Below are 14,969 nucleotides of genomic sequence, written 5' to 3'. Positions count from 1 at the left end.
AGCACAACCCTAGCTCACATTGTAGGAGGTGATGGCCCTAATATAGCAAAGCCTCAGGCCCAGCTCACTGGCGTCATCAGCCAGATTTTCCACTCCACTGCGGATTCACCAAGGGGTAGGGATGGCCTTTGGGGCACCTGGAAATAGAGGGAGTGGGAACACTCTCAGCTTTTTCTTTCCCCCTCCTCCCAGCATGCTGTGGCTCCCCACACAAATATCCCGCCCTTTGCTTCCCGCTCCTTCTGGTCCAGCCCCAAATTGCAGACCCTGACACATCCAGGAGAAAAAACCAGCAACACCTCAAACCACACTACAGTGGAGTTTGGTGGTTTTAATGGTGATTAAGGAAATCAACAGAATATATTTCAGCTTTGAAATACAAGTGCAAATAAGATACAGTATAATGTTTTCTGTACATTTCTTACAAAATAATAAAAATATTACATACATCTCATCCTGAAGTGGTACTTCACACCCTGCTGTGCCCATGCCCCACATATGCACACCAGCTGTAGCTTTTCCTTTTTATGTGCTGGACATAGAGTTAATGGAAAGCTCCAGCTGGAGTCTGGGCAGATGTGTTTAGGGCAGTGGTAAACACAAGGGGTGAACACAGGGACCAGCATGCCCAGCATGCCCAGCAGTGCCAAGCCACCACTGTGCCCCTTGGGCAAGTGGGCAGCATCACCCTGCTGGCACTTACAGCTCTCAGCTGCTCTCCAGTTTGATACAGAAAATACCCTTTCTTGCTGTGATTTGGAGTTTTCCCCTGTGCCTGGCAACCCTTTCATTCCCTGTGTAGCATGCCCAGGCCTAGCTCTGGCAAACCCGACTCCATTTGAACCACAGCATTAACCACTCCATTTTAACCACTTGTTGAGAAGAAGTCAACCAGGCTATATGGCAAATAAATTAACCCCTCCCCCCTCAACACCCTTCATGCGGCTGAGGCCACAGGGCACAGGTCAGTATCCATCCCTGCAGTCATTGTCATCATAGTCAGCAGCAGGTCTGTGGCGGAGGGCGACCAGCCGCTGCTTGAGGCCCCTGCTCTCCAGGCTCTGCAGGGAGCTGTCGTCCCCGTGGCTGCTGGATTCATGAGTGGCATCCTCCTGGGAGTGACTCTCCATGTTATCCTCATCTTCCTGGGACTCGCTGTTGTCACTCTCTGTGGACCTGCTGTTCTCACCTGTGTTGTCCTCTGGGCTGCTGTCATCCTCTAGCACCTCTGGGCTCTCAGCTGATGTGCTTGGCACAGAGTCATTCTCATCCTCCTCTGACTCCTCTGACTCCTCCACAGTGGAATGGCTCTGGTCATCATCATCTTCCCTGGACTTGCTCAGTTCACTCCCTTCTTCCCTAGACTCACTGTCAGGTGTGGACAGCCCACTCCTGTCCTCAGCAGAATCCCAGTCCTCCTGACCTTCCCAGGTTCGACTGTTGCTGTGCTCATTCAAGGTTCTCACCACCTCTGGAGTCTCCCCTGGCTCTTCATCTGGCTGCTCATCAGTGGTCTCCCTGGACTCACTGTCCTCATCTTCCCAGGAGGGGCTGTCCTCCCCATCCCCATCACCATCCCCATCCCCATCCTCTCTGGAGTGGCTGGAGCTTTTTTCCTCTGACTGGCTGTCAACAGGCTCTTCTGACTGACTGTTGTTCTCCACAGATGGGCTGTCTTCTCCAGAGTCACCATCCTCCACCCTGGGGGACCCACTGTCACCCTCCTCCCAGCGGTGGGAGCCAGCCCCTTGGGCATTCTCCCCACTGTTCCCCAGAGCATGGGGGCCAGTGTGGCGCATCCTGTAGCTGCTGCCTGGGCCATCAAAGACAGAGGGATCATCCCCCTGCATGGCTTCATCCTGGAAGTCATAACTCTCCTCCTCCTGGCTGCTGCTGCTGGCCCCTCTGTGCCTGTAGGTGTGCCCAAAGCCATAGTTCCTGTAGCGTCGGTGGTCTGCCCCAATGCTCTCGCTGCTGCTGCTGCTGCTGCTGTGCCCCACGCCAGCCCTGGCATCCCCACGGCCAGCGTGTTCTCCTGTCCCATCAGCACCAGCCACATAGGTAGGGTCTTCACCCCTCTCTTCTTCCCAATTGGCATCGAAGGTGTCATCCCCACTGTCATCCTCCTCGTCCAGGAACCCGCCGCCATGGGAGGGAAACCCATTGGCTCTGGTGCTGTAGTGGTCTCCATTTTCAGCATCATCAGTGTCACGTGCATCCACCTCCTATGGAGGTGACAAACAGATGAATGCAAAGCCAAGCACAGCCTTGACCAATGCCAGCTTTGGGGCCAAGGGAATTTTTCTGGCAGAACAAAACATTCCTCTCCACTCACTCACTCACCCGGAAACCAAGGTTATTCCCATTCTGGGCACGCATGTCTTTGTGGTCCACCTGGTTCACGTGCTGAGCCTGCCCAACTTGGCCTCCCTCATCCTGGCCACTGAGCTCACCCAGCTCCTCATCCACGGCATTCCCACCCGCCAGGTCCCTGGCAAGCGCATTTTCCCCTGTCTCTGGACCGGCAGGATGATGTCTGCCATCCCCACCATCTAGGCGGTTGCCCAGCTTGCTGATGTAATCTTCATTTGTGGTATCCTGGAGGCAAAACATGACATGGTGCTTTTGGTTTATTAAACACAACCACAGTACATTTACTGCTGCTGCTGCAGGACCTCACTCCCAAGCCATGCAAGAGCTCAAGTCTTTTCTATTTCCTCAGCCTTTTAGTTATTTCTGCAGATACAAAATAAAATGGTAGCCACAAACAAAAGGGCAGCCCAGAAAAGCCCAAGCTGGGATAGTTCAGAGCACAGAAACTCCTTTTTCAGGGCCAGCACAGCAAAAGGTGTCAGGTGAACTGGGAACTTTTTCAGGAGGGCAAGTCAAAACAGGGTGAAACAAACCCAGTTTGAAAAGACTGAGCAGACAGACAAAGCTCAAAGACCCATAGAAGAAGCAGATCCCTCCTAGGTTCCTGGTCCAAGGATGCCTGCCTAGGGCTGGTTCCCCATCCCAGACTTGCTCCCTGAGCGACTCCTCCCTGTGGGACAGTGGCACCTGTGGCTTACCTCCTGCAGGGTGCTGGGGTGGGCGGATTCATGGCCAGGCACCTAAACACATCCGGGAGACATTTGATCAGTGATCAGTGTGCCTTGGCTGGGCAAAACCAAGGGGTTTGGGGGTGGGATTGTCAGTCCAGGGGATACTTACAGGGTAAGCACGGGCCACAGCCCATAGGAGTGGCACCAGGAATGCAGCCCTCATGTCAGTCGTGTTCCCTGTGACTGCAACAAGGAATGAAATATTTGCAGGCTAGAGCAAAGCCTTTGCATGTGACTCTGGCTGGAACTTGGTCCCTCAAAGCCCTCCCAAATCACAGTGCTCAGACTGGCGTGTCATCAAACAAGCCAGGGATTTGTCCTGGTGCCACCTCCTAGCACCTCCTGTGCAGAAATCTCCCTTTAGTTTGGGATTTGAAATACCCAGCCATGTACTGGCAGATGTTTTTGTCTGAGCATCATTAAGGAGCAGGAAAACTCTCCTGAGTTTCCTGTCCCCATAGTAATGTCACCACTCAGCTGAGCTCAGAGGTTGTGACAGGAGCCTGCACCTCAGATGGGCAGCACTGTGAGACCATGGACTGCAGAGCTGCATCTCCTGCCTGGAGTGGTCCCCACAGCCTCATAAAACCTCCTACCATTCCAAAGTAGAGCATCCCAATGAGATAACGCCACAGACAGCTGCATCTCCGGAGCCCTCTGGGTGGGCACCCAGCAGCATTGCTGCCTGGCAGGCAGATAAAGCAGTGGGGGCTTTCCGCCAGCTCTGCTCTCATTTTCCAAGCATCTTCTTTAAGCCCAGCCCAGCATCTCTTCCCTATAGGATATACTAACCACACTGAACATCACCCTGCACCCAAAACATGCTGGAATGAGCACACTTCTAATTTCTTCCCTGACAAAGCAACACCTACATCCCAGATGATAAGCCTCCTGCTTTCAACCAAAACTTGTGAGGAAATCTTCAACCCCTTTTCCCAAACATTGCCATTTTCCCTCCAGGCAATGCCAGATCAACCCAAAGAAACCAAAACCTTTACCTCAAGGTGTGATGCAAGCCTGCGTCTCCTATGGTGCTGGGGAAGGGACGAACTGGCTGTCTGTGTTGGAATGCTCCAGGCTGTGTGTCCCAAGGTGGCCAGGCAGGCATTTAACTGCTGGTCAGTGCCAGCCCCAGGCTGGGGGCAGCCAATGGCACCACCGGGCAGCACTGCTGTGCCTGGAGGTGTCACCAGGAACTGGCCTCCCACACTTCCTCTGGCCTCCACCACGACACCAGCCCTAAAAAAGCTACTTGTGGTTGCAGGATGATGAGATGGGAGGGCAGTTAATGACAGACTTTGCTGGCCCTGGGTTTTGACTGCTAATTTTATCCCATTCACACATTTCCCTCCATGACACACGCAAACAACTACAGCATCACCCATGCCAAGCATTGGACCCCATCCCAGGGATGACATCTTCCTAACCTGTGCAACCTAACCTTGGGAGCAGAGTTTGCCCTGTGCCATGGGCCAGGGTGTTGAAATACACAGGGACCATTTCCCTGCCAGGTATTAGCCCTGTCCTGTACTTTGGGGCAGGAGTACAAAACCACCTTAGAAAGAGAGTACTCATCTTATTTGCACGCCCACAAAGGTACTTGTACCAGGTAGACAGGAAATACTAAATGGAGGTGTATAGAGAGCATCACACACTCTGCACTGAGTGTAGCATTCCAGTGCTCCTTCCAGCTGCTGGACAGGGAGGGGATGCTACCTTCTGCTCTGGAAAACTCAGGCTACAATATATGCCATGGGGACATGGACAGGGTTGCAGCTTTGCTGACATTCACAGGAGATGCTGGCACTGTGAAATGAATGACTGAAGGAAACTTGGGCAGGGTCAGGATTGAGCCAGGACTCTGTAAACTGCAGGTTATCTGAATTAGCTCAGGCTGTAGAAAACAGCACCCATGTGGCATGCCTTGTGCTGGACAGAGCATCTTGTAAAACCAGACATGTCAGTCTGCTGCTGGGTGTAATATCATCCTCACAATCTCCTGCTGTTCTCCCCCTCATTACCAGCCCACAGTCCATGTGTGTCTGTCCTGAGAGGACTGCAAGGTGCTACATGTGATGAGTATAATTTTTCTCCTTCCTCCTGCACCCCATGCAGGAAGGCCCCAGTGCCACTGTGGCCCCACTGCTTTCCCCACAGCCCTTTGGTCTCAAGATGGTCACCATCAAGCTGCTCATTCCTGTGCCCATACCTTCAGCAGATGTTTTCCCTCTTCTTCCCCACCTGACCTCTGACGCAGATTACCGTGGGATGTATTTTCCTTTTGACCTGTGTCAAAATTATACCCCTGTCCCCAGACAGACATGAGTTCATGTTGCCAACCTTTTTTAAGCACCTCCAACAATTACCATGTTTTGTCTTTTTCTTTTTTTTTCTTTTTTTTTTTTTTTTTAATGTCAAACCTGTGTTTAACTTAGCCCCCAAAAATCTGGTGGTGCCTCACATCCAAGTGCTGTGGTGCAAGAAAGAGATAAACACCAAGATCTGCATGCCCGGCTCTTTTATGACACGTCACCCATTGCCCCACCAGCCACTACCCCAAGATCACTTCCCTCCTTTGCAACGGCCCTGAGACACCCACAGCACCAGCATACCCAACAATGCTCTCACTGACAGCACGCTGACCTGACCCACATCCCTGTAATCTCCAATAGCCCTGGGTCCATCAATGAGGTCTGTGTCCCAAATCCCTTCCAGAGATCATCCTACAGCATTAACCAGATTGCCAAAGCAGATCTGCCTGTGTTTTTCAAGTAAAGGAAACCCAGCTGACATATTGCAACTTTATAATTAGCCTTATAAAGAAAAAATAATGTTAAGGATTTTTGTTGTTACATCACAGATGAGAAATGGATTGAGGAGGGGAGCTGCAGCTGTCTGTTGGGTGTTTTAAATGCCACTGGGCATTTTCCCAAGTCCTACCCTACCAAGATGCTCAGTCCTTGGAAGGAAGATGAAGGAAGCCTGGCGAGGCTAAAGTTGGCACCCTCAGACTAGCAGGGAGTATGTGGCCAAGTCAGAAACTAGAAAACTGGCAGGGCTGGTAAGAAGATGCAGAAGATCCTCTGTTTGACAGTCTGGACTGCATAGTGTTCATGAGAACAGAGGAAAAAAATGAGTGCAGACAGCAGGAGGGATAAGAGACACCAAAGCCAAAAGACAAGCTGGCACTACAGCCAGCTTGGCAGAGGAACCTGGCAGAGGAAGAACATAACAGGCTGCTCTCCTCCACTAAGTGAGACAGCTCAGCATCAAAAACTCAAGAACTAAATAGTGTTGAAAAAAACACTGTTCCCTCTTTTGTTTTCTAGTCCAGGGTATTTTAATAATATTAATGTTGCTGGTGCACTTCTCTCCTGAGTAGACTTAAGGATTTTGACAGCAGCATCAAAAGGGAAAGGATCAATGAATGAGGGGAGTAGGGAAGACTAGGATGAGAGCAGGACCCATGTCCTCAGCACTCAACCAAACACTCAGCACCAGCTCCTACCTTATGGTCAGATCCAAATTCAAATCCCTTTCCTCCACACTTTCTGGTGACAGGCGTTGTAACACAGTTTCATTTTGTTACCTGAGTAAACATTGTCTGCAATTCATAGCATTAACATGACGCAGAACCCAGTAGCTAATGATGACATTTTAGGTGTTTGAAGAGCAACACTGATATTCCAACTCCTTCGGGGAGCAAGCCCCATAGCTACAAATGCTGTGATATGGAACTACCAGCATGTTTGTCACAGCACAGAGCCATGCACAGGCTTGATTTCTTCTAAGCCTCTAAAATTTGCTACTTCTCCTTGCTGGAAAAAAACATCTCACAGGAGCCTGAGTCCAGGGACCCTGAAATACAGACCCACACAAGGCACCTGCTAATGCCAGACCTCTGCATAAGATCAACAGCCCTCTTTCCTGGCATCCTGTCAGCACAGGGGTAGGAACATTAAGCCTATTCCATGTCCATCGTGGAGTTTCCTCTACAGCCAGACAAAAAAGGCACTTTAAAAGCACCAGTCATTTGCTCTATTTCAGGTACCTATTTCAGACAACACAGATTATCTGAAGTCTGTGTGACACTGTCAAAGGGAGGTGTCGACCCTATCCTACTCACAAGATGCACCATGCCCTTTCCCAAAACCTATGCGAGGCAGGCTCCCAAAATCCCTCACTTCCCACGTCCTGTGCCAGCCTCACATTCTACATATGTCTATTTATATCATTTTTCTACCATCCTACTCTGAGCAATAACTTCCCGCAAAACCAGCATATCGCCCCGATGGTCTGTTGGGACAAAGTCTCACAGGTGTTTGCCACCGACATAGTTTATGAAAAATCCTTTACTTAGGAATTTTCCTCTCCTGAGAGCTGGGAAGCCTCAGGAACAAACTGTAAACAATTCTTATCTGCTGCTGTGGAATGCCATGGGAAAATCTCTGATTGGCCCCGTCGGACTGTTTCCAGTTGAGAGCCTATCACGGGGCACCTGTCCAGTGTTTCGGGCTGAGAAGACTTTTCGTTTACACATTCTTTTCTATTCTTAGGATAGCCTTGGTAGTGAAATCTCTAGCTTTATTCTTTTAGTATAGTTTTTAAATCTTATATATCATATCATAATAAATCAAGCCTTCTGATGCATGGAGTCAACTGTCTCGTCTCTTCTCTCATCCTGGGACCCCAGAAAACCATGTAACAGGTGTTGTACCTGCTCTATGCAAAGCAAAACACATGGAGCAATAACTGCTATCCACATCACGCCCACTGCAGCTGGAGCTCATGGCTAGACAGGTGCTTTGTGCCATTCTTCCCAGATGTGTGTGACTGGATTGTCAGGTCCTATAAATCTATATTCATCCATCAACTTGGCTGAATTCACTAATTTGAGGCTGTGACGTCATCAGATGTGGATAAGGATGTCTCCTTTCTGCCTGGCCACTTTCAGATCCAACACACCTTCCTGCACACAGGCACTACTGCATCTTGCTCCCCTCAGTCGAAATAAGGGCAGGGACAGATGCTCAGCTCTGCCTCACAGCAGGGACCTGTTTTGACAATGCTGGCACAGCTACCAGGTAGCTCCAGTGACATTGGGCTGTCAATAGCTCAGCACTTACAGCAGTAATCATATAGACACTAGAAGGTAATTACAGCTCCTAACATCTAATTCAGAATACAATATCTTTTACAAACACTTCCTGCTCACAATTCAACCCCTTGGGAGGTGGGAGCAGTAAGTATTTGTCAATCACAAGCTGGAAGTGAAACAATAATGCAGCCTTAATATGAAAAGCTTTCTGCAGCTTTCATTCTGTGCTTGCTCCAACGGGAATCCAACAGGAATTGCAAAGATCTGGAAAGCAGCATAGTGTCAGTGCTCTCAGGAAGCAAAATATAGCAGCAATCAGGGGCCAGCCTTGCCCCTGATCACATCAGTGAACTGCTCAGAGTGACATAGGGGCAGTTGTGCTGTTTCTGCAGGTCAGGTGTGTGTAATGTCTCCTGAGTCACAGCACCCTGATTTCTTGTTGGAGGGGATAAAACATCAGAAGGAAATGACTAGTGGAAATGATTGTATGAATCATGCACTGCAGGGATGCAAATGGGTAATGCGAAGGCACAAGCTGCCCAGAGGGAGCAGAGAAGTCAGGACAGGGCTGGTAGCTCAAGGGATGAAGATGTCTGTATGGAGAGCCAGACCCTCTTGGAAGAGCTGTCAGGAGTCTTCTGATTCCTGTACTGTCATTATGGCTCACTTGGGCTAAATTTATTGCTGCTCTGTGTAGCTGGACAGGAAGCACTACCACAGCCCCCTGGGAGCCTGGAAAAACTGACACCAACGGTGCAGCTCTGAGCAAGAGATCATCAGCAATTTGGCTCACACCTCCAAAGGACATTTCAATCCTCAAAATCCTAATAACTTTAAAACAATAACATAAGGAACCAAAAAAAAAAAAAAAAACCCAAACAAAAAAATAAAAAAGGCCAAAAAAAAAAACCAAACACAAAAAAACCCCAAAAACCACCACCACCAAAAAAAAATACTGAACCTGAAACCCCTCACTACCAAAACCCAAGCAATGCCAAACAACTCACAAAGCTAGGGACGTCTCAACTAATACAACCTCAGAAAATAAAAGCATAGCACATCACACATCTGGTGACTTTCATTTGGTTCACAATTTAACAGTATATTAACTATTATTATGAAAGTGCTGTACCCACATCTTCCACAATATTCTATATTGCACAAAGGTCTATGCAACAAAAATCCCATAGCAGCTACTCTATACAGGAATCTACATGCTTATGATAAACTGCTTTTCAGTAAGAAACAAGTATTAAATCCAAGGATATGTTTCTTGGTTTTCCGTGGTTCCTAAAAAGGTTGTTAAATACTGGGGGGAGGGGTAGGCCAAGTTTAAGCAGTATAAGCGTGTTCTGAATATCAGAGCAACAAAGAAAAATCTCGAATTTCTTACTGGATGTTGTTTTCCTGAAAACAGTATGTAGGATTGTTGGTGACAAACCTGTATAAGCATTCAGCCAGCAGCCAAAACGCTGGTGGGCACTTCCCAGGGAAGCTGTGCACAGCTGACTGCCAGGACCTAAAATACAGCACAGGAACAGCACCATGGCAACTGAGAGCAGCCACCCCTGATCCTGAGGCAGGGATCTGCATTTCTGCTCCACTTTCACAGGGACTGCAGTAGGAATTGAAGTTGATTGCTTTTAAGACCTACATTTATGAGATCTTCAACTTATTCCCTCAGTAGTTAATTCACCCAATTCAGATACCAGTCTTAAAGGCTGGATCCAGCCTTCACTCTTCCTTGATGACTTTAACACTCTTCCTTGTTTGATTTATCGATAAATAAAACTTCCTAACCATTCCACCCCCCCCCCCCCGCCCTTCCCCCGCCAGGTTGTTCTTTGTAATTTCAAACCAATCACCTTAAATGAGCAGCTGTAAATGACAGATGAATTCTTACAACTCATTCACACTTTGTTAAACTTCCAGTAGAATTCAATGGTATATCTCAAAGCAGCTGCATATGTGTGATTGCACATTCCAATCAATAACTTTTGACTCAGTCTAGTACCTCTTCATTATTCCTGCTGGAATACTCTCTCATTACTGGTGTTTTTTTTCTGAATGCTGAATTCACAAATAATTATTACACAGGAGATTAGAAGCAGGAATCTTAAAAAAAAAAAGCTTATAAGAAATGAATACTGGGTAAGCATTAACTCTCGTGCACAGAATTTGATTTTGCATAACCAGTCACAAACAGAAAGATGTGAAAATATGTTTGATATGCAAGCAGGGAAAACTGATTCAAACAAATGAGAGCAAGGTGCTATCTGGGGAAGCACGGTCGAGAACATGCACAGCAGGAGCAGGAACACAAAGCTCCCCTCCAAATTTTTTAGTAACTTCAGGGCTTCAGTTATTGACAAAACCTTTCCTGAGGGTTTCTAGTATTTCTGACTCCTGACATATCTGCAAATTCCAGCACTGTGCTCCAGTCACATATGTAACTGTGCTGTGGGAGCAGCCCTGCCCTGCCCAGATGTAATTACATGGTACACTTTGTGGCTTTCTACGAGGAAGTAGCATCACCACCTCTGTCTTCCACCAGGCTCTTCTCCAGAACTAGCCCAAATGGGAATGCAAAGCCATGAAAGGACTTCCTTTGTCTGCCCAACCACAGAGGATCGCTGGAAGCATCACCTCAGCTTATGCGCCAGGGCATCCTTTTACCTTCAGCAGGGTGTTGGCACTCCTTATTGAAGAAATCAGACCAGAATCACAAAAGCTGATCCATCTCACCCATAATCCTCCCAGCACTGTGGGCTTAAGCACTTCACTACCCAGCCCACATTCAAATCTTGCCCATGCCCACATCTCTTCATATGACTAATGTGCTCAGCAGGTAAGCTCAAATCTTTCCATTCCCTCCAACTGAAAAATAAATGGAATAAAGAGAGGTTTCAGTTTGATTCACTTCCCCTTTGTTTTTCCTTTCAATGAAACCAAAACCCAAAACAAAGCCAGTGTGAGCTAGTTGAGCATTAGTGCACTCAAAGACGCATCATCAAACCCCATTCACGTTGTGATATTTTCCAGAAAAGCCATTTCCCATTAACAAACCCAGCCCTTGCTGTGCTGTACCAGGACAGCCCCCCTGCCAACAAGGGGCTAATAGTCATGATTCCATCACAGTGGTACAGCACAGGGAAATGCTCCATGATGGAGGTGTGGGTTGCAGCACAGAGGGGCTAACATATGGGAGCAACAGTTGGGCATGGGCTAGGCACTGCAGACCCCAGAGTGATGCATAGCTCATCAGAACATGTGCTGGCTGAAACTTCTGCCTTTAGAGGATAACAAAGAAACTAGAAAATATATAGTATTATGGAGAATTTTGAATGTAGAAATATTCCAAGCTATTATCCTTTTTTTCCTTTTCTGTAATGATTAGATCCTGAAATGGTGGCCATGGAGATCTTGCTCTACACAATGTGGGGTGCTGCTGAGAGGCAGATATTTAATGGCTGTGGACCTTAGGAGATTAATTTCTGGGGCAAAGCAGGCAACAGCCAGGGATCTCTACAAGGTGGTACTTCCACACAAGTGCTTGGCTTGCTCCCAGTTTGGGTCCTGCTTCCTTCTGAGCACAGGCACCCATGCCCACACAGGGAGAAGGTATAGCATCCTTTTCCTTCCCCCTACCTCATCTCATGGCAAACCTATAATTTGATTCCTCTCTCCTCAGCTATTTTTGGATTTTTCAGCACTGAAATTAGCATAACTCATACAGAGAGAGAGTTGTTGCTACAGCACTAGAGAAGGGTGCTTGGAAATGAAAACCACACATCTCATTACTGCTTTGCTCCCCTCTCCTCAGTACAAATCCAGTGTCCTGAGTGACCCCAACAGGCATTAGGACTGCAGTGAAAGCCACCAGCCACTCCACCATGGATATGTATCTCCCCTCAGTGGCCTGTTCCATTCTTGTTTAGTAAATTTTGTTTTGATATAAACACCTCTTCAAATAGCTTTCCCATCAGAAAACTGAAACGTGCTGGGCGTGGATTGCCTTCTAAAACTACTCTCATCAGGTCATTCACAAGTGGTATTTTTAAACCCCTGGCTGGCTGAGCAACAGACATTACAGACATTACACCCACTCACCCACAGCTCCATTTTTGTCTTTTGAGAGGCTGTAAGACATCACACATGCAGATGGCAGGTTTGATAGCAGCCTGACCTTTGTGCTGGCATGAATAGCACCCTCTCCTCAGTATTTATTTCTTTTTGAGGAACAGGCATTGCATAGAGTTGAGGATGCATGAAGCAAGGGGAAAAACCTGAGGGAAGAGGGGAGCAATCACCCAGACACTGGAGACACAATGCCATGGGGAGGGTACCAAAACTCTCCTGTGCCCTGAAAATCCTAAAAGTAGCTTTCTGATTCAGGGAAATGCCTAGCTGCCCACAGCCAAGCCAAAATGCCCCAAGAGCTGCTGTCCCCAAGCTCCCAGGGGCAAGGGAAGCTTTCTGAAATGCCAACTTGGAAGCAGGGTAAGAAAGGCCAAGGAGCAGGACGGACTCGTTCAGCTGTACGAAATCAGACTTGGGTTTTTCTGATTCCTGAAGAAGACAGACCCAGCATTAGAGCTGAAACAAATCACACACTATAAAGAATATCAGCATAACCAGGACCATGACAGGAGAGGGTGACACTCCATGCTAAGACCATGCTGTTCCTGAACAGATTAATTGCAGTATTTCACAATCCTTGTCTCCTTATGGACCAAGGCTTTGCTGCTTGACACAGAATCACTTGGGTTGGAAAAGACCTCAGCAATCATCAAGTCCAACCTGTGACCAAACACCACCATGCCAACCAGACCATGGCACCGAGTGCCACACTCATTCTTTCCATAAACAGCCCCAGTGATGGTGACTCCACCATGTCGCTGGGCAGCCCACTCTAATGTCCAATCCCCCTTTCTTATTAATAAATTCTTCCTAATTTACAACCTAAACCTCCCCTGGTACAGCTGGAGGTAGTCTTCTTGTCTGGTCGCTGGTTGCTGGGGAGAAGAGACTGACCTCCACCTGGCTATACCCTCCTCTCAGGCTGTTGTAGAGACTGATAAGGTTTCCCTTGAGCGTCCTTTTTTCCAGGCTAAACACCCCTAGCTCCCTCAGCCATTCCTCAACAGACTTGTGCTCCAGACCCTTCACCAGGTTCATTGCCTTTCTGTCATCACCAAAGATCACAGCACTCACTAAATAAACAACCTTGACAAACTCCTTTGCGTGTTTTGACACGCTTTTTATATCAGATTCCCCATCAAAAGTTGACTTGGCTTTTCCCCCCACTTATATTTGCTTCATGGTGCTCCCAAACAGCTGCAGAGCCACTTCATAGGGCAGTCAGGTTGGAAATCCAATGAAATGGCACCCATGCATAATATAAAACTTGTTTTTTCCCTATCCTAAGATTTAAACCCATCTACACAGGCAGTTTTAAGGCGAGTGCTCAGCGGAACATAAGAAATGAGGAAGATGAGCCACAATGAACAGTCCTAGCTGTGTTACACTTCCCCAAAAGCCTCCAGCCATGCTGTGCATCTGAAATGATTAAGTGAAATAAGAACCTGCTCTCGAGACACACGTGGAGATTGCACAACCTCCACAATGTGTTTTCAGCACTATCGCTCCTAAAATCCTCATACTGAACCTAATCTCTTTGGCTCATTATTAAAGCAAATGCACAGTACAACAATAAAAATAAAGCACATCTCTACAGCCCCAAAGAACAGAAGGGCATAGATAAGATCTTTTCAGGTTTGAGCCCTGTCTACCTCTTGCTGGCTTAAGAACTCTTCCTGCTCATTTTCATTCCTCTTTTTAAGAATTTGGTCAAGAAAATGGTTTGAACAATTTAGACCATTAGCTGAGTCTGTCTGGCTGAAGGGCAAAAATAGACGTCTTTTAGTCTAAGCTTTAAAATAGCTCCTCCCCAATGGGACTCAAATGCTACCCAGCCAGGCAAGATGTTTGTTTCTCTCCCTCCTTTTAAAACATATAATTTCCACCTATGCAGGCACTGTGGTAAAGCATGACACGGTCCAGAGCAGCAGCTCTCAGGAGAGAGGGATGAGAGTCTCTAACATCGTGACTGCATCACAGACAAAGTCTGATATAGCAGCAGCTCAGGGCAGCCATGCTGGAACCTCGGCCCCGTTTGGAGTTGCTTTCCTCACACCGGAAGCCTGACTCATGCCATACATCCAGGGAATAGGAGCTCTGCCTGGCACTTCTTGTCTTCCCAGGCATCAAGAAAATCACAGACAGAATTGCATCCCGTTCAGCATTTAACACAGGTAGAATAAGAAATAAAAAGCCACAGCAGTGTTTCGATTAACTGAGATTGCTGAAGAGTTGAAAAACTCATTGCAATAAAGTAGAAAGTAGGCAGAACTGCTGCTGTATGGAATAAAACACTGGTGATGGAGGGCTCCTGGATTAGAGCAAAATATAAATTGCAATCACATCATCTGTATTCAAGAGAACCTGATTTTAGATGCAGAGCTGACCAAATAGCAGGTCACAAAAAGAACAAATAGGAAGACCTTTAACTTCACATCTCTGTGATTTTTTAAAAGTTTTTAATGATAAGCCACACTTTGTGAGATTTTTCACTATAAAGCTCTTGGGAGATAACTCAGTTTCAATATACTCATCAGCAGCTCATATGCATTTATTATTATGCTCCAGAGATGCTTGCTAATCTTGAAAGGACTCGAGGCATTGTCTTTGGAGTCAAAAAAGACTGT

At 47.4% G+C, this 14,969-nt stretch overlaps 2 protein-coding genes across 4 annotated transcripts in view; both read right to left on the bottom strand.

Annotated features, from left to right (window-relative positions):
- The window catches only part of IBSP (integrin binding sialoprotein), a 51,189-nt gene that overhangs the window by 13,659 nt on the left and 22,561 nt on the right, over window positions 1-14,969 (bottom strand). The window lies entirely within an intron of this gene.
- LOC103826299 (dentin matrix acidic phosphoprotein 1) lies at window positions 320-9,020 on the bottom strand. Its single transcript, XM_018926952.3, has 5 exons — window positions 4,103-9,020; window positions 3,214-3,287; window positions 3,072-3,113; window positions 2,344-2,598; window positions 320-2,225 (listed from the first exon to the last, which is right to left on the bottom strand). Exons 2-5 carry the CDS (start codon window positions 3,265-3,267, stop codon window positions 966-968), a joined length of 1,611 nt encoding a protein of 536 aa, XP_018782497.3. The 5' UTR covers window positions 3,268-3,287; window positions 4,103-9,020; the 3' UTR covers window positions 320-965.

This window comes from Serinus canaria, chromosome 4 (genome assembly GCF_022539315.1).
Source record: "Serinus canaria isolate serCan28SL12 chromosome 4, serCan2020, whole genome shotgun sequence".
NCBI classification, from domain to species: Eukaryota; Metazoa; Chordata; class Aves; order Passeriformes; family Fringillidae; genus Serinus; species Serinus canaria.
The sequence above is the reverse complement of the archived record's forward strand: the minus strand, read 5'-3'. Positions and strand labels throughout refer to the sequence as shown.